Here is a 24,854-nt window from a genome sequence, read left to right as displayed (position 1 = left end):
ATCTAACTCATAAATAAAACATCTTTCAGAAAAGGGTTAAACAGCCCCAAATTTAAATGAAGATTTCTTTCATTTATGGTTGAGTGTGATGCTTTGGTGAACCTCGAACAATTGTTTCCTAAAATCTTGTGCCAGTTCCCTAAAACATTATCACTTTGGATTGACCTAAAAGGGATTTTTTTTTAATCTCCGGCTTTTTAGTTTGTCCGCTCAGCCACAAAATCCATTATTCACGTAAGTCTACTCAGTAGGGATTTATAATGGGTAACCCAGCTGACAGGAAGCACAGTCAGATACCAGGAGGAAAGAAAGAAAAAAGACCAATTCCCCAAGGACCAGAAAACCCCCTAGGAGCTTGTGTATGCATGGGGTGTCTGAACAAGGAGTGGTGGCAGCTGTGCCTCAGCAGAAGACTGCTGGTAGGAGTAAAGGATGCATGCTAATCCCAGCCTGACTCAGTTGGAGCTGTCTCTGAGATGGGATAGGCTCCACTTTGAGTCACCAGAGTGATTCAGACATTTGTGGCTAAGGAAAGTAAAATTCATAATGACTAGGAGGTGTTGGCCTTGTGGTCATTACTGTGTCAAGTTCTCGGATGTAACATCCCAGTCATGACCTCACTGGCTATCAACTTTTGCAAAATGATGCCCTCTCATGCTCTCCAGTTTGCCATTTTGTATTCTGGTGAGGGATGCTTGTTTCATGGGATAGATAACTTGAATCTGCTTGGCTTGTTCTAACCTGGGGTTAGAGGGACCGAGTATTCCCTCAGAGCAAATCATCTGTAGGAGGCCAAGCCTACCTTCTCTCTTGAGACTCTATTCCACTTGTTAACCAGGGCTTGTGAATTTTGCACTCCCAGAATCACCAGTAGAGTAAAAATATCCAAGATTTTAAATTGTTTTACATACCTTCTGCTACCCTCCGAGTGTTCTCTTCCCACTTGTAAGATGAAAATTTAAATTACAGTAATTCATACATTAACAGACATGTAATAAATGGAGTTACTGGTTCTTCCTTGAATTCTGTATTCTGCTGCCATAATCCTGAGTTTTGGAGAGGGCCTCGGATATCAAAGGCACAATGTATGGGTCAGAAATGTGGCTCAGAGTTTTGAATAGGTCATGACCTCAGAGAGGCTGGTATTCACTTGATGTCTAAGCATTAGGTCTTTGAGACCTGGTAGTTAAATATAGGAATGAAAATCAGCACAGGGGGAGAAAATACTGTATACAATCTAGTTGAAATATAATGTTTTAGATGCACCAGTTAAAGTTTATATCTGTCTCCATCTCCATCTTTGGACAAGGCCATTCAACTGGAAACCTTGTATGAAGATCACAAGAGTTCTTATATTTAGGATTTCTGGGCTGATGGGAATAGGCTTTTTTTTAAAAAAAACCCCAACAAAACAAAACAAAACAAACAACCCAGAGCTATAGTTGTGGGTAAAAAGTACTAGAAGGAGTTAATGTAACTTTAATTTGGGCAAAACAAGTGCACCAAACTAGTAAGCTCACTTGTTTTTCTTTGCCACCACACCAGTGAGAAGTTCAATCTAGAGGGCATAGATCTCAATTCCCAGTGTTAGGGAATAAAACATGATTCATATTCATCTCTGGCCTTGAAAATGGCAATGTTTGTTTTGCTGGTGGTTATACATGGGAAGTGGTCTGCTGGGAAAAGGACAGTGACCAGAACAGAGATGGCAGCATCATCAGTGTGGATGTTGTAGTGACTGCTACTAGAAGATGTTTCTCTAGCGGTGGCTGGTAATTTCAGGTTCATAATGTTTAAGCGACGGGTGGTTTGGGAAGGGTTATTTCCTTCCTTTCGTTTCCTAGCAGTGCTGACGTCTGTCTGTAGGCAAAGCTTCTGCTGGCAGCGTAGGTCCCAGCATCTTTCTTTGAACTTGCTCCAAACTCTGGTGGCAGTAGGGTAGGCAGGAGGTTCCCAGACAGTCATGCATTGTTTGAACTTGCTGGTGGTTTGTCTTCCCCCAGCACAAATATTGAAAGGGAATAGCTGAACAGATGAATACCAATGCAGTAAACTCCTAGGAATGCAGACAAAAGCTTATCATGGCTCTCTAAGCTCTGGGTCTGTAGACACTTGCTCAAGACCAAGATGTATAACCTTGATTCTGTCTAACCTAGTGCAACACTGAGTATAAGAATTTATTAAATTACCTGGACAGTGATTTTCCTAACGCTTCTCCCGTCATAAAAGGTGTAAACTCACACAAACAATCCCTATAGCTATCTTCATATGACAGTCAAAATATTGCTTAGTTTGAAGAATATGGAACATGTATATCCAAGCTGTTTTCATAACACTGGGCTTGAAAGACCTGCTTTATTTTTAACATAGTTTCAGGGAGGAGGTGTCGCTATTTTTCTTTTTTTTCCATTATTTTGAATTCTCTCTTTCCTGCTCTTTCTATTCCACCCATTACTGCCCAAGTTAAAAAAGGGTAAAAGAACGGAAAAAAAAAGAAAAGAAACATAACTCCTAATTGAAGGTCTCAGTCCTTAAATGCCTCTCTCCCCAAAACATTGACCACCATATCCCAATCTGTGGGAAGGATGTACCGAGACATGAAATAACAGCGCAGCAAATCTCTGCTGTGCTGAGGACACAAAGCAACTTCTTCTACCAAGAGTTCTGTAAGGTAACAAGAGAGCATTCCCTCTGAGACAGGCTGTCTCACGTGACTCTCCTTATCCCTCTTCCTTTTCCCCTGAGTCCATTGCCAGGGCGGACTGTTTCCTTGTATCTCCGCAGGAAGCAGTATCTCGCTTCCCTGAGGACGAGCAGTTGGCACGAATTCAAAATGTCATCCAGGAACTCCCACCATCACATTACAGGTGAGAACGTGTCCACTGAGGTGCTGAGGAACAGTGTGGTGACTCTCACCATCAGGGAATATCACCTGAAACAGCGCTGGAGTTAATTTCCAGAAGTCAGCTCCCAAAAGCTTACTCACCATTTCCAAATCTGACAACAATTTATCTGGCATTTCAATATTATTGAACCAATTGTTAGAGATCGAACAAGCTCTCCCTGCTGCAGTCTATCATCCTCCTTCCCCAGGTATGACCCCCTGTGGCGCGCTTGGCCAGTGCCCTGGGTGTGGTGAGAAGAAGATGATCTGGTGGAGGTGCCTGAGCAAGAGCTAAGCCTTTGCAGCATCTCACTCCCTCTCCCACCTGTCTGCCATCTTCTTTGCACCCATCATGCTAAGGATTATTTGGTTCATGCCCCATCCTTGGCCACCCCAGAGCACAGTTGTTCAGGTGTTCGCTGCCATCCTGTGTAAATGCTAGTGCTGTAAATCCTCTGTCCTATGGGGCCTGTTGTGCCATTGCAGACACTGCCTTCGTTGAGGAGGGGACAACTCTGAGGCCAGATCTAGGTCTAAGCCTTGCTGTCCTGGTGAGCAGGCATCAGTCACTTGACGTATTTTTCTTTCTTCATGTGAAACCACTACAGAACACTGGAATACCTGATCAAGCACCTGACTCACCTGGCCTCCTTCAGCAACATGACCAACATGCACACCAGAAACCTGGCCTTGGTGTGGGCTCCCAATCTCCTCAGGTACAGTAGAGAATCTTCTCAACCAGAGCACCATGCCAAGCTCCAAGGAGAGCGCCAGCACCTGAACCTGGAGACCCTTCCCCTGAGGGAAATGCAAAGACAGGGAAAAGCAGAATAACTAAAGGGAACAGTAGAGCAAAGAAAACAGCTTTTAAAGGGAGAAAAAATGCTTCCAGGTTGAATAATCTGAGGTTTTACTACCAGCATCCAAGGAAGCTTGTGGTTTTGTGTGTTTCTTATATAAAAAAAGCTGTTATTTGCAATTTGAGCACAAAGATTTAAAAATGAGGAGTTAGCTCATCACTGTGGAACGGAAATGACATCTCTGACAGCGCCAGTGCTTCTGCAGTGGGGCGGTGAGGGACAGCAAGGCTTGGAAGGGAGGGCAACAGTGCAATAATACTACAGGCCTGTGCCCAGATCTGCTTGAGCAAAAGTGAGATGAACTTAGTGGGCTTAAGATGGCACCCTGCGTCAAATCTCAAGACCACCAGTTAGTTTGCCATGTTTGCTATGCCTGGGAAGAGGCCCAGTTAAGATGCAGACAGAGGTTTGGCTGATATCTTGTAGAGCTAAGCAGAACAAGAAAAAATAGTATCTGGAAAAAAGTAAATTGAAATATTTTGTATCTTGTTGAAATTCCCTTCCCCATGTACTGAGAGGAATGAACTATGCAGGAAAAGTCCTGGACAGCAGCTGGGCAGGAGAGGGGCAATGGCAAAGCTGGTGGAGGGAGCCCTGGGCTGGCAGAGGACAGGAGGGAGGGACCTTGGCTAGAGAGGTACAGGCCTGGAAAGCATTCTCTAAATAATTATCTCACTCTTTTAAATCACAAAACAAGCAGAGCATGTTCTGAAAATAAATCAAATGTTGACTCTATTGAATATCACAAAGTGGACCTTTACTACCGAGACATTTTCATTCTAGCATCTGTCCTTGTCAAAAAACCTGAAGTCTGTTTCCTTTTGCAATCTTTCGTAAATGCAAGTTCCAGGGAGGAAAAGAAAGGAGCAAGCAATGCAACTGCAATCTCCTTACAGGGTTATCCTCTTGGCAATGCCCCAAGCTATTATCTAACACACCAGTCATTAACTTTACAAAGGATCCATTGCCCAGAGATAATTTCTTCAGCAACACTTTGGCATGTCAAGATAAGGAATGTTACTCTGCTGAAAGCAAGAGTGAGAATGTGGCAGTGCAGGGGGGCAGAGATGAGACTACTGGGACACACGTCAAAGCATTGAAAATATTGGTGGGAGGAAGACCTGAGCAGGGTTCTGTGGAATTTCACTGAGAGATGATTGAAGCATTGAGTAGTGATCTGGAAGCGGTGTTTGAAGGCCCCTGTGTTGTCTTTCAGACCCAACTCTGAAATATGTAAAAGAGGAGCAAAGAGGGAGAATGGAGTTTGAGAGTCAGTTTTATCTTCTGCTGAAGAATGTAAAAGCTAAGTAGGGAAAATAACACAGACAGGAAAGAAAATAACAGAAGTGGCAGAGAAAACAGGGAAAATCATTTTTATAAGAGTGAAAAGGCAGAGAGAGGATGAGGGCCTGTGAGAGAAGGAGAGCAAAAGGTGCAGCAAGAGTGAGGAAAACATCCCTGTTCCAAGTCTTGCAAGAGAAAGCTGCTCTTTCCTCCCCAGGGGCTGTGTGTGCCAATGCTGGCTACTAGTAGAGCTCTTTCCTCATGCAGGTCAAAGGAGATTGAGGCAGTTGGCTGCAATGGGGATGCAGCTTTCCTGGAGGTGCGAGTGCAGCAGTTGGTGATCGAGTTCATCCTGAATCACGTGGATCAGATCTTCAACAACAACAGAAAAGCCAGCTCTGCAGAGAACATTGGTAACAACCTCCCCGAACCACTCCATGTCTCACTTGCCATGTACTCCAGCTCTAACTCTATCCCCTTCAACTAATATTTCCAGCACATCAACCCTTAACATCCTCACAGACTCCCCCAAAGACACCTTGAGCCCAATCCCTCTTTACTCTTGTCCTCTTCATCCACATCTCCAACATGTTCTTTTTGAATATTAGACTCCTTCAACATGCTCCCAGATTACCCTATGGCTCATTTTTGCATGATCTCACCTGGCTTAATCCTATCCACAAAAGGAAGACCACCTGATTATTTCTCAGTCCTGGTCTAAGCTTTCTCTTTAAGCCCATCAGCCACAGTTTCAATTCTTCTCTCAGGCTCCCCCAGTTGTAATTCCTCATACCGATGATACCTGCCCTGCAGCCACCATATCCACCTAAATCAGAGGCCACACTCCCAGGATAAAATTTAAGCTTGTGTTCTAAAAACTTATGTCTTGTATTTGGGGACATTTTATAAAAGAGGTTTATTTTTTTCCTGGGACATTAACAGTTTTCAGAGATGCTGATTTTGTTATTTAGTGATGACTTTGTTGTCAAGATTCTTTTAAGCCTGGGAAGTGAGAGGGCTTGGATCCACATTGACCTCACATAAGTTCAGAAATATGCAGCTTTCTGTTTTACACACTGGAAAGACTCATAATACCTTCGGAAGTGAGGGAGTAGCCACCTTTCTGCTTTCCAGCCCTGTGTCAGCTCACCCAATCCACCTTTCCCTTAACATGTGGCACTCTCTGCTAGTCTGTCCCTGGAGCCTGCATTTCAAGTGCTGTGCCCTGCTCAACCTGTAACACCTCTGCTCTGGTGGTGTGGGTGCCATTCCTATGCTCTTATTTGTGCCCTGGCAGTAGGCATGGAGTGAGGAACTTCTCCCGTACTGACTTAAGCATTGTAGTGAAACACTGGCTAGTAAATTCCTTGGCTTCTGGTTGTGCTGCAGGTCACTGGCCCAAAGCTGGCCCAAGTTTGGTAAGTGCTCATGTTGTGATTTAACCCCAACCGTCAACTAAGCACCAGGCAGCCACTCGCCCACTCCTACCCTGTGCCAGTGGGATGGGCAGGAGAATCAAAAAAAGAAAAAAAGTAAAACTCGTGAGTTTAATAACTAAATAAAATAGAATATAATAATAAAAATATAATAACAATAATAATAGTAATGAAAATGAATATAATAAAAAAGAAAGAGAGAAAAACCAAGAAAAAAACAAGTGATGCACAATGCAATTGCTCACCACCCACTAACCGATACCGAAGCAGCGATACCCCCAGCCAACTCCCTCCACTTTATACACTGATCATCACATGGTGCTGGCCATGCTCCCTCCCAGCTACATGTGCACCTGCTTGCTGGCAGAGCATGGAAAACTGAAAAATCCTTAAGTTATGGTAAACGCTACTTAGCAACAACTAAAACATCAGTGTGTCATCAACATTATTCTCACACTAAATCCAAACCACAGCACTATACCAGCTACTAGGAAGAAAATTAACTCTATCCCAGCCAAAAGCAGGACAGTTGAACACCGCTGGCTTTTAACAGCTGTATGAAGTCAAGAGAGGAACATGTTGATGGTCCCAGTTGATTTCTTAGTGGGAAAGTGCCCCTTCACCCAGCCCCTCTGCACAGGCAGTGGCTCGCACCCTGCTTCAGCAGCAGGGCTAAGTACTGGTTGGACTCCAGAGCCTGCGCTTCCTTCATGAACGTTGAGGTGATCTGTTTAGGACAGACCTGTTGGGGTGGCATACGGAAAGTTGGATTTGCCACTGCCCATGTAAACTGAGACCTTCAGTTCCCAGGGCTATTGTCACACTGCCTTCTATAGCCCTGAAATGCATTATGAAGGTAAAGTAATGCTGGTTTTTAGAACAGTCCCCCTTCCTGGAACAAGATGAGGAGAAAGATGTGGAAGTGAGACAAAGAATTAGGCACCAGGTTTGGATCGGGGACTGAACTCCTCCAAAATCTGGGGAGCGAAGGAGAGAAGAAAGGGGAACGTATGAATCCTGGTGGTTTTCAGAGACAGCTCTTTCACACCGAAGTGTCTACAGCAGAGGCAGCAAGTCTGTGCAACGCAGCCTTTGGCTAGTGAGTGTGGCCCCTGCTGGGAATGCACTCAGAAGGATAAGGTTGCTGGGGAGATGGAAGACTTATCTGACATAAAGCCTCTCTCCCTGCACGTGCTGCTCCTTTCCCTGCTCTGCAGGAGATGTTCCTGTCAAATAAAGACATAAAGCTCTTGCTCTCGTCTCTCCTCACCCCGGGCTGGAATGTATTTTCTTGCTTTTCAGAAAGCGCATCGGTTGTGAAAAGTCTGACCCTCCCCTCGGCCTCCCTGCCGATGAAACTGGTGAGCCTGGAAGAAGCGCAGGCACGGAGTCTGTCTGCCTCCCACCCTGCTCGGAAGGAGAGACGAGAGAACAGCTTGCCTGAAATTGTCCCCGTAACGGGGTCCCTCTTCCACACAGTTGTTGACCTCCCTGACAGCAAGTAAGTACCAAGAGGACTGTGAAGTGCAAACAAAAAAATGCAGGTTCCTCAGCATGATCGGGAATGAGACTTTTGTTAGCGTGATACCCCCACACCTGCACGCATGAATCTACAGCCACCATCGAAAGGAAATTGTGTCCCCTTCTCAAAAGAGGCACAGCTGCTCCTGAGAAGCATTGCAGTTGTTGAGCTCCACTAGTCCTCATGCCTCCATCAGGGCAGAACCTCGCCGACCTCCTGCAGGAGGAATTCATTGTCTTTGCATCATAGCTCAGGAATTGGCTAAACTTGGGCTGAAGTGGTGGAGCAGGTCTAGACACAGCTCTCCTAGGAGTTCCACCTGCTGGCGGCCGCTCCACAGCACGCCTGGTGACATTGACCTGCTCAGCTTCATTATTCTTCAGGTTCCTCTGCACTCATAGCTGAGCAGTAAGGTGAATTTTCACTCCTAGCATGGAGAGATACTTACATAGTGGCACCTATGCCACCTATGCCTATGCCAGGAGAAGAGTCCAATTTCAGCTGAGGTTGCTGCAGTTGTTGGCACTGCTGCCCAGCATAAGTATTTATCTATTGGTCTATCTATCTGTTAATATATGGCCACTCTACTGCCTGGTTCTGAGAGATTATAGCCTCTGCAGCAGGAGGTTCATTAATCTACTGACCTATAAAGCACTGAAGCAAAGATATTTATTTGCAGTTGATATATTAAAGCAAAAAGAAGCCATCTAATAGAATACTGGCAAGTGGATAACCAGCTTAAGACAAAAGGGTGTATTGCCCCTCTAGAGTCCTTTTTTCTTTCTCACTTGAAAGGAACAGTCCTATCCCTAATATACTAATCCTCTTTGTAGGACTGATTTGTGCTCTTCTGAGTACTGATCTGAAAGAAAAGCAGAACTATGGGGGTAGAAAGCCCATTATGGAGAGCAAGACAAGGAGATAAGAGGGTTCTTCTTGCTCTGGAAAAAGGGAGATTGAAGGAGGAGTCAGAATGGGTATGTGAAGGAACTGAAACAGAGTTTCATGCAGTAATATGCATAGAAGAAAACTGGCTTCAGGAGTACCAGCTTCTTTCTTTTAAAAGCTGGAATTTCCAAAGAGTCACAGGGAACTGGTGTCCCACTTCCTCTGACAGTTACAAGAAATTGATTTAATTCCCTTAAGCCTCCTCCTTTTTGGCTAGTACATTATACTTGCACATGATCATATAATACCTATGATTAAATTAATGTTGGCCTGAGAAGCATTAATAGCTAGTTTGTATTAAGGGATCCTTTTATTTTTGCAAATTCATAAAAACTATAAGACACATGGACTTTAAAGATTAGCTTTGGGCACTAAGCAATAGTACCATCAGTTCTCTGGAATTTATCTTTCATTCTGTCAATTAAAATCTGTTAAAAAGGCAATTTTTCTTTACTGTATTGCAAGATCATTCTAGCCTCGGAAACCTCTCCTCTCTGGAGACGAGCATGGTTGATTGCTCAATCACAGTTGCTGTAGCATGATGCCAGAGCCAATTCTCTGAGGAGTTGGCTTAGATGTCTTTCCATCCATGACATGCTTAAATCAGCAATACAGATAAATCACTTACAGAAAAGCAAGAGTTGGTTGTGCAGCTCTGCCTTGCATGCCTTAGAATTGAAAGAGGTGTGAGAAGAAAAGAGGGACAGCATTGAGGGGAGAGAGCTCAGAGGCTTTTGTGGGATAGTCTCTAGGGTTTGGAAACCTTCTGAGCCCTTTTTCCTTCCAGGAGAAAATTATCTACCAAGTCCAAGAAATGGAAGTCGATATTTAACTTGGGCCGTTCAGGCTCAGAATCAAAGTCTAAACTGAGTCGAAATGGGAGTGTCTTCGTAAGGGCACAGAAGCTCTCTGGTAAGAACACACTTTTCAGTTAAATATTTCTCTCTGCAGCTTTTTCCTGCAATATTGATAGCATGGGCAACCTGTATCCACGTGACACTTACACCATTAGACTTGACATAGTCTAACGGGGTCATGCTTGTTGCCTGGTTTCATCAACATCAGAGAATAAATCTTATGAGGAGCGATTGAAGGAGCTGGGACTGCTTAGTTTGAGGAGGAGAAGGCTGAGGGGAGACCTCATCACTCTCTACAGCTCCCTGAAGGGACATTGTAGAGAGGTTGGTGCTGGTCTCTTCTCACAGGTGATTAGTGATAGAACAAGAGGGAATGGCTTTAAACTGCATCAGGGGAGGTTTAGACTGGATGTTAGGAAAAAATTTTTCACAGAAAAAGTGGTCAGAGAGTGGAATGGGCTGCCCAGGGAGGGGGTGGAGTCCCCATCCCTGGGTGTGTGTAAGGGTCGTTTAGATGAGATGTTGGGGGATATGGTGTAGGGGAGAACTTTGTAGAGTAGGGCTGAGGGTTGGACTCGATGATCCCAAGGGTCTTTTCCAACATAAATGATTCTGTGATGGCGAGAAGCACCCTTTCAGGAGGATATGCCAGACAGCTACAGTAAATATTACATTTTGGTATGTGATAAACAGGTTCCTGTTGCCCATCTGTCAAGCTTGGGAACTAAGAAATGCTATGTAGGTTTGGATTAGTCCACTCTTCCAGCCCAGCCAGATTCCAGCTCCTGATGTTCCTTACATGGCACTGGGTGAATGACTGTCCTTGCAGGCTCTCCTTCCACTAAAGAGCATTAAAGAACCAACTGTGTTCAGTGCCTTTGTGAAAAACAAGGCACCAGAAGTTCCTATGGCTCCTGGCTCTCAGCACTTTGAGGGAAGCTATTACTTCTGCAGAATTTACAAGAAAAAAGTAGTCTTTTCTCCTGGCTGTAATCCCAAATTCTAGCCCCTCCTGAGCAGCAATCTCTTAAACATTCTGCTTCCTAGAAAATCACATGGCAGTGCCAATTCCCAGTGTTCAGAAATGATGACTCAAGTTCTAAAAACATGAAGTTGACTTAAGAATAATCACAGTTTTTAAAGGAAAGCATACCCTTTTTTACCTGAGTTCTAAAGAAGTGTTTCAGGTTTATATGTCCTAGATTTTTTTAGTATCTAAAGTAATTTACTTTTTAAAAAGAAGATGAAGTTGGAAGTTTTTTTAGATAATCTCATGATTCCAGCAGCTGGTGTTTGGAGGAGCCCTACCAAACATCACAAGACTTAAAATAAAATAATTAATGTTGGCAACATTACCTACCACCACATATAAGAGAGGCTGTACTTGGATCAGAAGTGAGTGTGAAGCCAAATGCTGGATCCAGTTCTTTTTGGACCCCTGCCTTCCCCCATGTTTTGCAGGTACAGATGGCCTCACATAGGGTGCCCAGGGCATACCTCAAAATAGCTCTCCATCCTATTTTGATCATGGGTTCACCTCCTCGCTTTGATAAGGAATACTCTGTCCCAAAATAGTGCTAACCCAAGGATGCCGAGGAATGACTGGAGCCCAGTGATGGTGGGGGCTGAGCCGTGTTCCAAGCACAGTACCGAGTGACAGGAGGCTGCACATTTTCTCCAGCAGGACACACAAATACACTAACGTGTGCAGAGATTTAGGCACTGAAGTAGTGTTTTTGAGAAGCAGTGCTTTAGCGCTGCCATGTTGTATTTTTGTGTGCTCTCTGCTTACAGCCTAATGTGAGGAAACAGATGAACTTGCTGTTGAAACTCAGCACATGCTATAACACAGTTTGTGTCCATGCACCCAAGTCTGCAAGTCACAGAAAATGCAAGCTCCACAGCTTGAATTCTGTTCCTCCGGGAAAGTGAGCCAGTGCTCAAGACATCATGCCATATGAATGTAAAAGGTAGCCAGGACTTCATATAAATGCAAAAAGTAGCTGGAGTTTCTCCTATGCTCACGTGAAAGTCAGTCCCAGAAGCCTCAATTATATAAACAAATGAAGTCCAACCAGCCTGCTCACTTTCTGCCTTACCTACTTTGTGCAACACTGTAAACAGCAAACTTTGCTCCCAGACATTTTCCAGAGCTCCATGGATCCTTGCTGGGCTGCCAGAGACTAACTTGTCTTCCTTGCCAGCTACATTTCTCCCATCTCCCCTTTTCAAGGTGGTAACAGCTACATGCTTCCAAAACCTCTCAGGAACAGACCTGTAGAGTGTCTGGTGACAAATGGCAGCCTGTCTCTGGACAAGCAAGTTCACTGAGGATGACCAGGACAATAGATTGCTTACTGCCCTCATAAATTTCCCGGAGTGCTTGCTGGAGGCAGGGTATGCTCATGCCAGCAGAAGAGCCTGGGAGTGCAACGTAAAAATAACCTAACATTTGCTATCAGGAACGAGAGGTGAGAAGGCATTTGTGTCAGTTTAGTTAAAAAGTCCCTGCAACCAATAGCCTGACTTGATCGGGGAGGACAGTGGCGCATAACAGCTTTGGGGATGTTTAACTGCTTCACAGCGGAGATGGTGTTGACTGGCTGGGTTAAGTATAGCTCTCCACATGTCCAGCAGGTGCAAAGCTGTTGTTAGTGCTAGCAGATGCCCAGCTGCGTGGACAAGTGTTGTGGGTAAGATGCCGTGTGGCGTGGATACAGAGTGGGGAATGCTTGGAAATGGAAAATAACTTTGATGTCTGCCTGGTGTGTCCATCTATATGTAGCCTTTGGTCTTTACGGGGTGAAACCTGCAAAGCCACAGGAACTGAAGCCTTCTTCTAAAACTCATTTTCCACAGAAAAAGCAACTATTCGTCCTGCGAAGAGCATGGATTCGCTGTGTTCCCTGCCAGTTGAAGGTGAGACACCAACAGACTATACTGTAAGGGTGAAGGATTGCACGTCTGCGTTCTCAGCTTTCCCCTGTGCTTGCATGGCTGCAGTGGTCTGTTTCTTTGCCTATCTCACCCTGTTGTGTATCTCTGTATGCTTGTGCCATGGCTGCTGACATGTGCCCCCACCTCTGTGTGCATGCATTTTTAACCCCTTTCTGTGTCTTTTATGTTGGTGCATGCACCTGAGAGTTACCACTGTCCCTAGCTGCATCTTTATTAGCAGTGGGATTCCTTCGATTTCATTCTTGGTTATTCTGGGCACAAAATTCCCATTCATAAGTGAAAAGTGCTTGCAATAATCCAATAAAGCTTGGAGCTGTGATCTTTGTGGGCAATGCATGCTAGCCCAAGACTTGGCTGCGTGTGATTGAGGGGGGCCTCTAATAAAAGTCTTAGGTGATTTCCACCGGAGGGCATCCTATCCAGCCCTGCCTGCCCAGTTTAAAGAAGGCCCCTGGGCTGGAGCCCAGAAGGTCTCCAGTGCCTGCTGTGCCCACCTCTCTGGGGAAATGTGGGTGTTCACCAGGGCAGGACTCATCCCTGGAGGGATTGAAGAGGGCTTCTCACAGAGAAAGGTTATTTGCTAGTGCTTTGCTTCCCACTGACTTTCTCCTATCTTCCCATCTCTAGGGGAGGATGAAAAGAGCAGATTCAAGAGGACAGTGACTACTGGAGGGTTTTTTGTTCCGGTGATGAAGATACGGACAGGAGGCACAGGCAGCTCATATGACCTCAGCAAGGAGAGTGAGTGGGAGCAAGAACGATCTGCCATGGGGGCCAAAGGAAGCTCAGACCTGAGTGGGGAGAAAGGTCCTCCCCGGACACCGCAGGCAAAGTCACCCCCTGAGCAGCTGAAGGTCTTCCGGGCAGAGGATGCTGAAAATGAGCAGACTTCCCCCAAAGGCGGCCGCATGTTCTACACTTCTGAAGCAGCCGCCAAGTCAGGCTTCCCAAGCAGCCTCTTTCCCTTGGAGGCCTCCCCTCGTCACCAGAGGAAAGCCCTGAACATCTCCGAGCCTTTCGCCGTCTCTGTTCCCCTGCGGGTATCCGCAGTTATCAGCACTAACAGCACCCCATGCCGTGTGCCTGCCAAGGAGAAGCTTTCCCTCTCCAGCCTAGAGGAACTGTCTTCCCTCGTGGCCGAGAGCACGAGCCCCTCTGCCCTGGAAGTGGGGACCCACACGAGGACAGAGCAGGCACCAGAGCGGAAGGAGAAACAGCCGGGGCCCACGCTGCCAGTGGCAGCATCCAGAGGTAAAAATGTGTTAAGGAGGGTGATGTGGAACCTCTGTCGGGCTACGGGATGTGCCCTGCAGCTCGGTGGCGTGGAGGTTGCTCCAGCCTGCTCTTGTGGCAGGAAAGAGACCAAGCTGTAGCAGGGTGGGTGTTGATGGTAGCAGGTCAGGTTGGTGCTTGTTGCAATAATGAGACTGGGGAGGTGGGTGGCCTCCCAGTAACATCCTGTTGTGCCCGGAGGCTGCTCTTTAGCTTTGTTAGTTGGCATTGGGTTGAAACAGCACCACTTTGTCTCAGGGCACATGTTTTCAGTCACAAATAGTTACATCGTTCATTTGTGTTTCTGATCCAGGCTCTCACACTGAGGAGCTGGTGGCAGCCAGGAAACCCGAGTCCTTAGAAACTCCAGCAGAAACTCCAGCAGCAGAAAATCAGGAGACGTTATGTGAGCAAAGCAGCTGCATGAGCAGCACCAGCAGCCCCCAGCAGTCCTCAGAGCAGAGTCCCACCTTGGAACAAACACCAGCCTCAGAGGTTCATACAGGGCCACTCCCTGAAGACAAGGCAGAGCAAGGACAACTCAAGATGAAGGATGTCTCCTCAGAAGGCAGCTGTGACCACCAGGAGATCGAGACAGCTAAGACAGAAGAAGGGTTGTGCTTAAGAGATGTGGTAAGGAAGAAGACATGAGAAAAAAGATGGGGGACAATGTCATGGTGGTGACTGGGAGGTTGTTTAAAGTTTCGTTGTGTGTTTGTAGTCATGAAAACTCAGTCTATGACCTAGGCTACGCAGGGTCAAGAATTGACCATGTACTGATTTACCTTTACACAACCACCTACAAATACCATGTGGTGATTTACCTTCACACAACTACATACTGTCCCCTTTTGGTCTTCTTTTCCTGTAACTATCTGATTGCAGTCAGTACAATGTCTTCTCTGAGACTCTCCAGATGTGAGACTGTCTGGATGTCTGAGCATTTTGACCCATGGTCTCTGAATTCTCCTTCTATTTTTGCTGTCCCATTTGTCCTGGACAGCCTGAACAGTCCTTTTTTCTTCCATTCTCTACATCCTTTTTTAAAATTATTATTATTTTTGCCTCATCTGTATCTCTAGCAGAGCTTTTTCACCAAGTTTCTTACAGCGATACTCATCTCTGGACAGCTATTTAAAGATCTGTTGGCATGGCTCCTTGAATAGATTATTCATTCCAGTTTGTGTGTGATTTGGGAATGCAGATCCTCTGGCAAGGCCAACTGAGCCTGAATGGGAAGAGCCGAGAAACAGGCTGAGACATTCCAGCTACTCATTCACCTCACTCTTTCAGCATATCTGTCCAGGCTTAATTCTGGCTACACATCAGATCTTCTCCTCCATAACCCACTTGTTTATAGACGTATTTCCTTTCTTGAACTGGTAGTAGTATGCATGTCTGTGTTTCTGTACCCAAGAGTGTGCTCATCCAGGAGCCTGTCTATTCTAAGAGGGTGGTTTGAGAAAAATGAAGGGGTATTTACTGGTAAGTTGTGAGCTGCCAGGTCATGTCATTTCTTCTGTTTTTCAGACAGAGGAGGACCCTGGGAATGCCCTTCTAGAGCCACTGTGGCCAGAGATACAGCAGGAACTGAAAATTATCGAACCTGAAGAGGAGCTCTTGCTCTTGCCAGCATCTGTCCCCAAGACGGGCCTAATTTCTGAATCCTCTTCTTCAGTACAAACAGATATCTATTCCTCTGGGCCGGGGCAGAGTCCAACACTGTCTCAGCAGAAATCAGCAAGCAGAACACCACAGATGACAACTCAGGTGCCTTTATTTGGTGCTGCTGGCATGGAACAAGACAGCCTCCACAACTGCCAGTCTGACGTGGTTGCACAGCAGAGTTGTGCTTCAGCCCTACCCGAAGTGGGTACTCTCTCTACTGGCACAGCAGCTCCAAAGAACGACCACCCAGTGGTGGAGAGCAAGAGTGAATGCTTCACTCCTCCACTGGACTGGAAGCTTCGTAGTCAATCAGAATTTAATGAGGTTTCCCCAAGTGATGAATTTTCTTGTTCCAAAGGAGCATGTCCAGAGTCAGGGAGAGAAAAAGATAGCACTTGCCAGCTGCAGAGGGAAAAGGATGATATTAGCAGAGTCCAGACTCAGAGGGAGAAGCCCGAGATACTGACCACTGATGAAAGGGACACATTCACCTCCAAGGCACTGAGTGGAGCTGGAATCCAGGAGCTGAAGGAGGGCAATGCTATTAGCAGAACCCATGATGCTGGTGACCAGGATGATGAGGATACCTGGACAGATATTGTGCAGAGCTTAGAGCTTGTGGAGCCATGGGAGGATCACCAGTGGGTTACAAGCCCACTCCATTCCCCCACCTTTAAGGACATTCAGGAGAAGATGATACAGGAGTTTCAGCCACAGAGCCAGAGAACAGAGACAGGACTTTCTCTTAGACCACGATTCAGTCGCAGCCTCTCCCTGGACAGCAAAGACACAGTGATGAGTCTGTGGACTATCCCATTCTCTTTCATAGATGCCACTGACCAGCGACAACCATGCAGTGACATTCTGCCAGTGACTTGTGAGCTGCCCAAAACACAACCCATCTCACCCTCTAGTTTGAGCAAAGCTAAGCAAGATGAGAATGGCACAAGTTCTCCAGAAGAACCTTCAAAACTTGAGGAGATGAGGTACCCCCTCAGCAGGGAGGAAGCACCAACTGAGAAGGAAGGACTCTTCAGAATCCCTCTTTCAGAGCCAGAGGAAAAGAAAGTGAATGTGAGCAGAGAAAACCCTTGGAGCTCAAAGCCTGAGCTGTCTTTACCACACCAAAATAGCCCAGGCAGTTCTTCACAGGTGAAGAACACAAAGGAGGAGTTATCCATGTCTCAAGACACTGCCCTGGGTGACAATACTGTCACCAAAGCATTGTGCTCTGCCACTGAGTCACAGCTGAGTAATAAAGGTGAAGAAACACCTCGCAAAGTAAAGACTAGACCATCATCCCTCAACTTGGATTCACTCCTTCCAGCCTCAGATTTGTTCGCATTCGAGAGCCTGTCCATGCCCTCTGCCCCTGGGAACCTCCTGTGCGGGCAGAAGGAAGTAAAAAGCAGTGATTCTGTCCCATCCCTGCCGACTGCCTGCCCTGCTGCCAGTAAAGGCGTTTCCTGGGGGTCTCACTTCAGTGCCCACGTGGATCTAGACTTGGATTACCTGGCAGTGGCCCATGCCACCACTGGCCGTCGTAACTCTGCTCCCGTCAGCGTGTCAGCGGTCAGGACCTCCTTCATGATTAAGATGTGCCAGGCTAGAGCGGTACCCGTGATACCACCCAAGATTCAGTACACCCAGATCCCCCAACCCCTGCAGGCTCAGAACGCCGCTCCACCGGCTGAGAAGAAGGAAGCAGAAGCCAAGCAGGCCATCAGGCAGACTCAAAGGGTGGCATGGAGCCACCTGGAAGCCCCCAAGAGCCCGCTGACAGAGAAGAAAGCCAAAGCAGAGAAAGAAAACAGTGACCCAGCTCAAAAGGACTCAGCCTGTCCTTGGCACAGCAGCCTTGGCTCTCCACTGGAGCCATCTCAGTCCAGTCATTACCCCGCTCTGGATGTCCCTGTTCTGCGCCGAAAGCGCACCTCTGAGGGGGAGACAGCTGGAGATAACCCACAGTCCTCAAAGATGGAGAGGCCATCAGGGTTCTCCAAGCCTTCCTATAGATCTAGGCCTGGGAGGCCCCAGAGTCTGATTCTCTTCAGTCCCCCCTTCCCCATTATGGACCACCCCTCCTCTTCAGCAGACTCCAGGGTGTTGTTATCACCCATAAGGAGCCCCACTCTGACCACCTCTTCGAGCCCCATTTGTGGCGATCTGTCTGAGACTTCGCGGACAACACCTGAGGGGGTGACGCTGAGGAACAAAATGACCATCCCCAAGAATGGCCAAAGACTGGAGACTTCTACCAGCTGCTTTTACCAGCCCCAGAGGCGCTCTGTGATTCTGGATGGACGAAGTGGGAGGCAGATTGAATAGCAACTGCTTCTCTTACTCTTTTTCCATGGTGGATGGGATGGGAGTGTCCGAGACCAACTCTGTTGCCATTGTTGTTATACTGCCTCTGTTGTTATAACTATTTTGTGCAAGATGGACCTGAATTCTTTACGGTTTCCTGAAAAGCATTTTGCTACGGAGGGTCATAGTCTTTTTGCCTTGCTTTTCCTTCCCTTTCTCACCCCTACCTAGTCCCTCACAGTCTGCTTTTTTTTTTTTTTTTTGTAAGCCAGTACCAAGGAACTTGCATTTCCTCATACTTATTGTCTAACAAGCCTTGTGAAAGTCTCATCCTCCCTATAGAAAAAAGGAAAAATAAATCTTGGTATAATTAGAAAATAGGGCTGGGAGGAAACACTGTTCCAAAGCACTGCAGCCCAGGGCGCAGGGGCACAGTATCTGCTGAGGAGGTAAGTCCAGATGTTTGGGACCTCCTTTCATTGTTTTCCAGACACCAGTAAAGGACCATGCCTATCTATCTCTGTTGTCTGATTTAGACAGTGCAAATAAACAGTACAGGAGGCTGGGGATAGCTGAAGAGGAAGGCGAAGCTGGCTTGAGCAAGTCATGCAGGTTGTGAGACATCCAAGGATGTTCCAGTGACAAACATACAACCTGAAGGCGCTGCCTCCCGCTCTGTCCTTGCATCAAAGATGTGCTCTTTCCAGCATGTGCAAGAGCTGGAATGAAAGTAGCTGGACAGGAAACGCCTAGTTTTTCTTTTAATCTTCCAATTCCTGCTTGTGAGTTTTATTGTGCTCAGCCACACCTTCCTTGGGCAGACAAGATCTGTGTGGCTGGGGAATGAGTGTGCGGCTGGCTGTCCAGTGGTAGAGACTTCTCAGGCTGGTGTCAATGAAAGCAAAGATAAGTTCACAGCAAAGGCCAGTATCAACTATTTTCATCATTGCTTAAAGCCAGATGACACCTCTGAAACTATCTCCAGCTGTGCTCCACACTGCCAACAGCAGAGAAAAACAAGAGGATCTTCTGATCTGCACGTCCTTGGGCTATTGTCCTCTTGCACCCTGACTGACATATCTTTGACCCTTGGTCTTTCATTGCCACTGTGTGGCATGTCCCCAGGTGCTTCTTCTTCCTTTAAACTTCCTCTGCTTCTGATTTTACACTGTTTCTTTGAGATCATGGCTGGTTGTCACCTCCCTGGCCCTCAGTGCTTTCAGATTGATTAAGAGTGTGGTAAAGAGGATGATTTGTGGGACTGCAGAACAGATCATGAACAATATCCTGAGAGGTGGATTTGAAGTGAATTAAACTCTCTCCTGAAGGGCCGTTATTGTTACAGGCAAATACACGTTCATATAAGCAACAGCTGCTGTGGGAATAGAATTAAAGCTTCCTTTATAAAGCCTCTAACTCTACATTCACCGCAGGCTCATCTATTGCCGGGTATGTGACTGTGGGCGATTGCCAAGTCAGGTACAGCCTGTGCTCTCTCTGCAATTTAAGTGTCACTAGTGACTACGGAGGAGACGGGAACACAGGTGTTGCTGCCAGCACTGAGATTGTCCTTGTAATGGTGCTTGCAGGGGCCATCATTCACGGAGATGTCTGAGTCTGTAGGCCCTCGGATGGTTATTATGGGCTATAGTTTAAGCAGTAGCTAAGCATCTGGTAGGAAGTGCTATAGCCACCGCAAGGAGTGTCAGTCAGAATTTCCCAATGGATGTATGTTTAGGGCTTTTTTTTCTGAAGTACTGGCATTTTCAAATTGTTAGCAAACTCAATCCATGAGCTCCTGGTCTGTATTGAATGTGTCACTCCATTAGTGTCATTGTGGCTGGAGGGCCCAGAGCCTGTATGGTGCTTTCTCTGCACTCTTTGATTGCTAAAGGGGAGAGATGCCAGAGTACTTTTGAGAAGTTCTGGGCCCACAAAGGCAAGGAATGTATCTTCAGCAGAATTTTCTCCTGCCATATCCAAAGGGAGCATGAAAAACCAAGAGGGCCTTTCCCTGTCACCAGCTGCAGTCTTTGATCCTCCCCATTGTACTCCTCATTTGTGCATAATGCCCTATAAGAGAGAACAGAGCAGAGAACTAAGTCTGTGCTGTCAGTTTTGTTGAAGGAGAATATTAAACCAGACAAGACCCTGGAGTTCTTGTTTGGGTCCATGTTCTCTCAGAGATGTCAGCCTATGCTTTTCCTGGGCAAGCCGTGAATGCCAAGTCCAGAACATGCAACTTCATGACAATTGTATTATCCTCCCAGACCACAAGATGCCTGTTGGGCCTCCCAATAAAACTAGGGGATTGCCAGTCCTCTGTGCTCCTCATAGTTAACACAGCTCTGCACTGCATTTACATGGCACCCAAATGCCTTTTTTACTGCCTCATGCGAAAGCTTTTAACCACCATGGCTGGGTTAATGGCAAATGACTTGGGAAGGTGCGATACAAGGTATTGTGGTAAGGCTTTAGAGAAAGTAAAAATTGTGGAAATGATGCCTAGGTTTTTTTGGCGTCAACAAAACAGTTTACTTTGGACAGGGATTTATATTCTCTCAGTTCCTAGAAGTTTTGACTGCCAAGGCATCTGGAATGGAGCCAGAGAAGCTCACGAAGTAATGTATCAAAAGAAAAAGAAAATGTGATGAAACCTTGGCACCTTAAAACTGTTCCTTTTATTTTTTTCCCCTCCTTATTCTCATATAAGATGATCTATGAGCAAGAAATGAGGTCTGGCAATTTGTATATAATACACTGTCTCAACTCTTAACAGCGTTCCAGTAAGTAATAGCGCTTTTGGCATAAGTGGTGAAACTCCTGAAAGAGAAAATTATTAGAAATCTTTACTTTAATATTAAAGATCAGCCTCAGCTAAAATCTGTATCCAGACTATACTTTTTAAGGGTGTTTCAGAATTTGAACTCAGATCCAGGTCCTGGATTTTAATTAAGCAGACATTCTGTAATGACATCTCTATTTTGTAGCTCGATCCCATCTCTATCTACAGTTTAATCTCCAGCCTTCAGCTGATGTATCAAACTTCCAAGAGCCTAGCCAAGTGGGCTTAATGCAGGCGCATCACTATTGCTTTATGGTCCCAAGTGGGCTTGTATCAAGAGCGCTGAGATAAAGCCCCAGATCCTGCTAAGAGCTAAGAGTGCTTGCTTAGTTGCAAAGTGCACCACTGCATAGGAGTCACCATTCCCAGCTCCAGACTCAGACTCCTGCAGAGTTGGTAATGCTTGATGATAGATCCATGTTGATACTGCTAGTTGCAGCCAGCTTCAAGGACCGGAGCTTGATAGTTGGACAGAGCCAGAAGACAGAAGCCATCTCCCATCGAACGGTGCTCACTGTGTGGTTGGAGCTTCCTGAGATCCAACTTTACTAATCCATTCCTGAGGTCAGCTGATGTCCTGATGTCATTCAGAGCCCTTAGATTGTCCTCTGCCATCCTGCAGTAGCAGATTGAGTCTGAGACTGGAAGCACTTCAGAAGTTCAGGGTTTTGCAGTGGTACATTGAGGGTACCAAACTCCTGCCCTCCAGCACAACCCTGCAACACTAGAGACTTTAAAAAGGGATTTTGGTTATTTTTTCTTGTTTTTTTGGCTCTGTTCATTTTTGTGTGTGTGAAGCATTATGGAGAAGGATAGACCAGATTTATGAGACATGGGTCTGGCCCAGAATTTGAAGTTTTGTGTACAGGAGAGCTGAGTCAGTCACTCTTGGCATTATGGAAAGGACCTTCCTAAATAGACTGTCACACACCATTTGCAGCTCTGCAAGGATGGTTTTAGGGACCCTGCAGTACATGTTGATTCTCCTGAGACTGTGAAGAGTGTAAAGGCCATTCCCAAGTTTGCAGATGGCCCTAGTCTCAGTCTTGATATGGTATCACCAGCATGTGTTGCTTGTGGACTTTTACCAATGGGAGACAAGTGACTAAATTTCATTTATTATTCCCATGTAGTCAGGGGTTTTGTGCAGCTTCTGTCAAGTGTAGCTCAGAGTGAAATGGTTGGGCTGGCAAAGATGGGAATCCTCTGATGGAAAGGAGGGACATGGATAATGTTAGCTCATGTGGGAGCTGCCTTCTTGGCAGCAGAGTAAACAGAAATGAGGATTATATTTCACCTTATAAACCACATTCCTCTGGGCTGTCCATCCAATGCTATCACTTCAGAAAGACTGAAGCACTTCTTTTTTCACCTTTAGAGCTTCAGAGGAACTTAGGTCTGTATTAGAGAGCATCCATAAAGCCCTGCAACATTTTCCCTCAGCCAGAGTCCAAATGGTGCAATCAAACTTTTTTCTTTCTTTATGAATTCTGAAATGCCTGTAGTGGTGAATATTGTGTTAAATTTATATATATATATATAAAAGAACATTCTATATAAATATATTAAAAAGGAAATGTAATTAAAATGAAGGAATTGCCTAAATAGAATCCTGCACATCTGTGAAACTTGGGCTGATGCATGGAACTGTTTTCTGCTGCAATTTATGTAGCACCGAGGGTGTGAGATCAACTGGCTTTTTGCCCATGGAGAAGCTAATGAGTTCTGGATAATCTGTGGTGGGCAGAAGGTCTGAATCTGCTTTCCTGAGCCAGATCATGTCCTGGGAGAGAAGAGATGAGATCAGGGGAGACCAGAGTGCAAGGACTGATTTAGTTTTCTACCACAAGCTTCTCCTCGGTCCTTGAAAATGCAAACAATCTACTGGAGCATATAGTACCCTTCAAGCATGCCCAGGTTTTTCAGTTGTCCCTTTTTCTTCTCTCCATCTCTATAAAAAAAAGTAAATCTCTAGGGGTGGGGAAGAAGCTGTAGCTGATCCCAATTTGGTTTAGTTTTTGCTTGCTCCTAATCAATGTAAAGCCTTGGTGATAACTAATTCTGCTCCAAGTAAGGAATGGAAAGCTTGCCACTGAGTTCAACTGGAGATGGAGCTGGACTTTAACAGCCCTGGAAAGGAAGGATGGCAGGAGGCAAGTGCTTCCTGAGGGCTCCATGCAGCAGCCCAGACCTTAGATCTTGTTCTTGCAGGGACTGGTCCCCTTTGAAATACTATTTGCTGCCAGGTCAAGGGAAGGGCTGGAAGTCAGACACTGTGAAAAGGACTGTCCCCATCCCACTGGCCCTGGTTTGTGATTATTTCTCCTGCTAGCTCTGATGGATTGTATTTTTGTTAAGCTTTGTTCTCTGTGTGGACTTGCCTGCCTTTGTGCCTTATTGCTTTAAAAAAAGAAAAAAACCCAACAGCCACAAAAAAACCCCCAAAAAACCCAAAAAAAGATGTTTTGCCAGGTCTCAGCCATGAGATTAAACTGGAGTTTTTATAAAAACAGACCTGTGCCCTAGTGATGTTTTGAAACATTTTCTTTTTCCTGGATTTGGTTTATGAATGAAGTGCAAATGCATTTGTCTTCCTCTGACATGGAGTTTGAGGCCTTCTTTTGTTGTGTGAGTGGTCAGGGCACTAAGTTGTGTTTGAGTTTTGACTATGGGGATGAAGGTTAGGGCCTGTTCACACAGTTTTCTGATGGGAGGTTATGAAGGCTGCAGCCGCTCTGCAGCTCTGAAAATGAAGCGAGGGCTTGGAGACTTCTGTAGAATTACCATTATCTGAAATGCTTTAAAATTTCCAAGGGTAAAATTCATCTTTTTTCTTACCATTTTTAGTTCTTCCAGGCTGAAGTTTCAGTGATGCACAACCACATCCTCCCATTTATCCCATCTCCTGCAGAATTCTGCCTTGCCTGTGATAATGTAGAGCAACGCAGAGCAGAGTACAGAAATACTTTGGGATCCCAATGCTTGTAGAGTGGAAGACAAGCTGGAACAAGAGAAATTATTATGAAGCCTCTGGTGCATTGTGCGTGCACTTCTGTTGATTTGTAAAGGACAAGCAAGAACTTAAAAAAAATATGAATTAAGTTTCCTGGTTCTCTGGATTCCTGCAGTGCCCTCATTGATCCAGTCTCTGAGCTGTAGTGTGGAAGTGAATATTATTAGTATCCGTCCGTTATTCTACCCTTGGGGGAAAAAAAAACCTGAGAGGGGTTCTTGTGGTTGTAGCCCCAGTAGTCAAACCTGCAGTTCAGCCTGCTCTTTGTTCTCCCTAAAAAACAGATGAATCATTACGTTAAATGAAATACCTTTTTTTTCCTACTCAGCAGCTGAATTCAGGGCTTGACTCCCTTTCCTACCTCCTTCATGACTTCAATTTCCCTTTAGGAAAATGCCTGGGCTGTGCTTCCTGCTTACCATGGCAACTGGCACACAATGTGGGAGAGAAAACCATGTCTGTTGACCTCTGTAATTGTTGTTAGCCATAGCCAGTCATTAGTGCTGTTTGAGAAACAGTATTTTTGCATTCTTTGTGCCACAGAGTCTAGCAATGAGTTGGCCATAAGACAAGAGGAGAATCTCAAACTGCCCCCCAGCATTCCCATGGTTATAAAAATCAAGCAAAAGGCACACTGCAGACCTAGTCATGCTCCACGCAGCACCGTGACCTAAATCAGGGTGCTCAAACATGTGGAAGTGCTTGGCACAATTCCAACCAATTCCTTTTGCTCACTTTCCCATCACTACGAGTTTGCAAGTCTGACTCAGGACAAACATCTGTGTAGGTTGTATTGGAAGCACCAGCTACCTCTTGGATACTTTCAGCTAAGCCAAAAGCAGGATCAAGCAAATTCCCAAACTGACTGTTAACCGGAAAACAATCTAACCCAGCACCAAAGAGCACTTGATACCAGTGTCTCATGCATCCTCCTTGCAACACAAGAGTCTAGCAGCTGTGGGACACAGAACATGTGTAGCTGGTATCCCAGTGGATGGAG

The 24,854-nt window shown here is 45.8% G+C and overlaps 1 protein-coding gene across 4 annotated transcripts in view; it reads left to right on the top strand.

Moving 5' to 3' along the window:
* Positions 1 to 23,353, top strand: part of ARHGAP31 (Rho GTPase activating protein 31) — a 63,445-nt gene extending 40,092 nt beyond the window's left edge. The window contains exons 4-13 of one of the 4 annotated variants that reach the window (XR_012621087.1): positions 2,785 to 2,867; positions 3,493 to 3,600; positions 5,296 to 5,441; positions 7,767 to 7,965; positions 9,722 to 9,846; positions 12,651 to 12,710; positions 13,377 to 14,000; positions 14,335 to 14,654; positions 15,552 to 18,445; positions 18,533 to 23,353. Coding sequence is in view for 3 of the 4 variants with exons in the window: in XM_074808518.1 (XP_074664619.1) it covers positions 2,785 to 2,867; positions 3,493 to 3,600; positions 5,296 to 5,441; positions 7,767 to 7,965; positions 9,722 to 9,846; positions 12,651 to 12,710; positions 13,377 to 14,000; positions 14,335 to 14,654; positions 15,552 to 18,017 (4,131 nt within the window). In the remaining variant the exon portion in view is untranslated. Of the gene's footprint in view, positions 1 to 2,784; positions 2,868 to 3,492; positions 3,601 to 5,295; positions 5,442 to 7,766; positions 7,966 to 9,721; positions 9,847 to 12,650; positions 12,711 to 13,376; positions 14,001 to 14,334; positions 14,655 to 15,551 lie in introns of all 4 variants that reach the window. The other 3 variants (XM_074808518.1, XM_074808528.1, XM_074808538.1) reach the window with 3 other exon arrangements.
* The last annotated feature ends 1,501 nt before the right edge of the window (positions 23,354 to 24,854 follow it).

This window comes from Strix aluco, chromosome 2 (assembly GCF_031877795.1).
Source record: "Strix aluco isolate bStrAlu1 chromosome 2, bStrAlu1.hap1, whole genome shotgun sequence".
Taxonomy (NCBI): Eukaryota; Metazoa; Chordata; class Aves; order Strigiformes; family Strigidae; genus Strix; species Strix aluco.
Note: the sequence above shows the minus strand (reverse complement) of the source record. Positions and strands in the feature narration are given on the sequence as shown.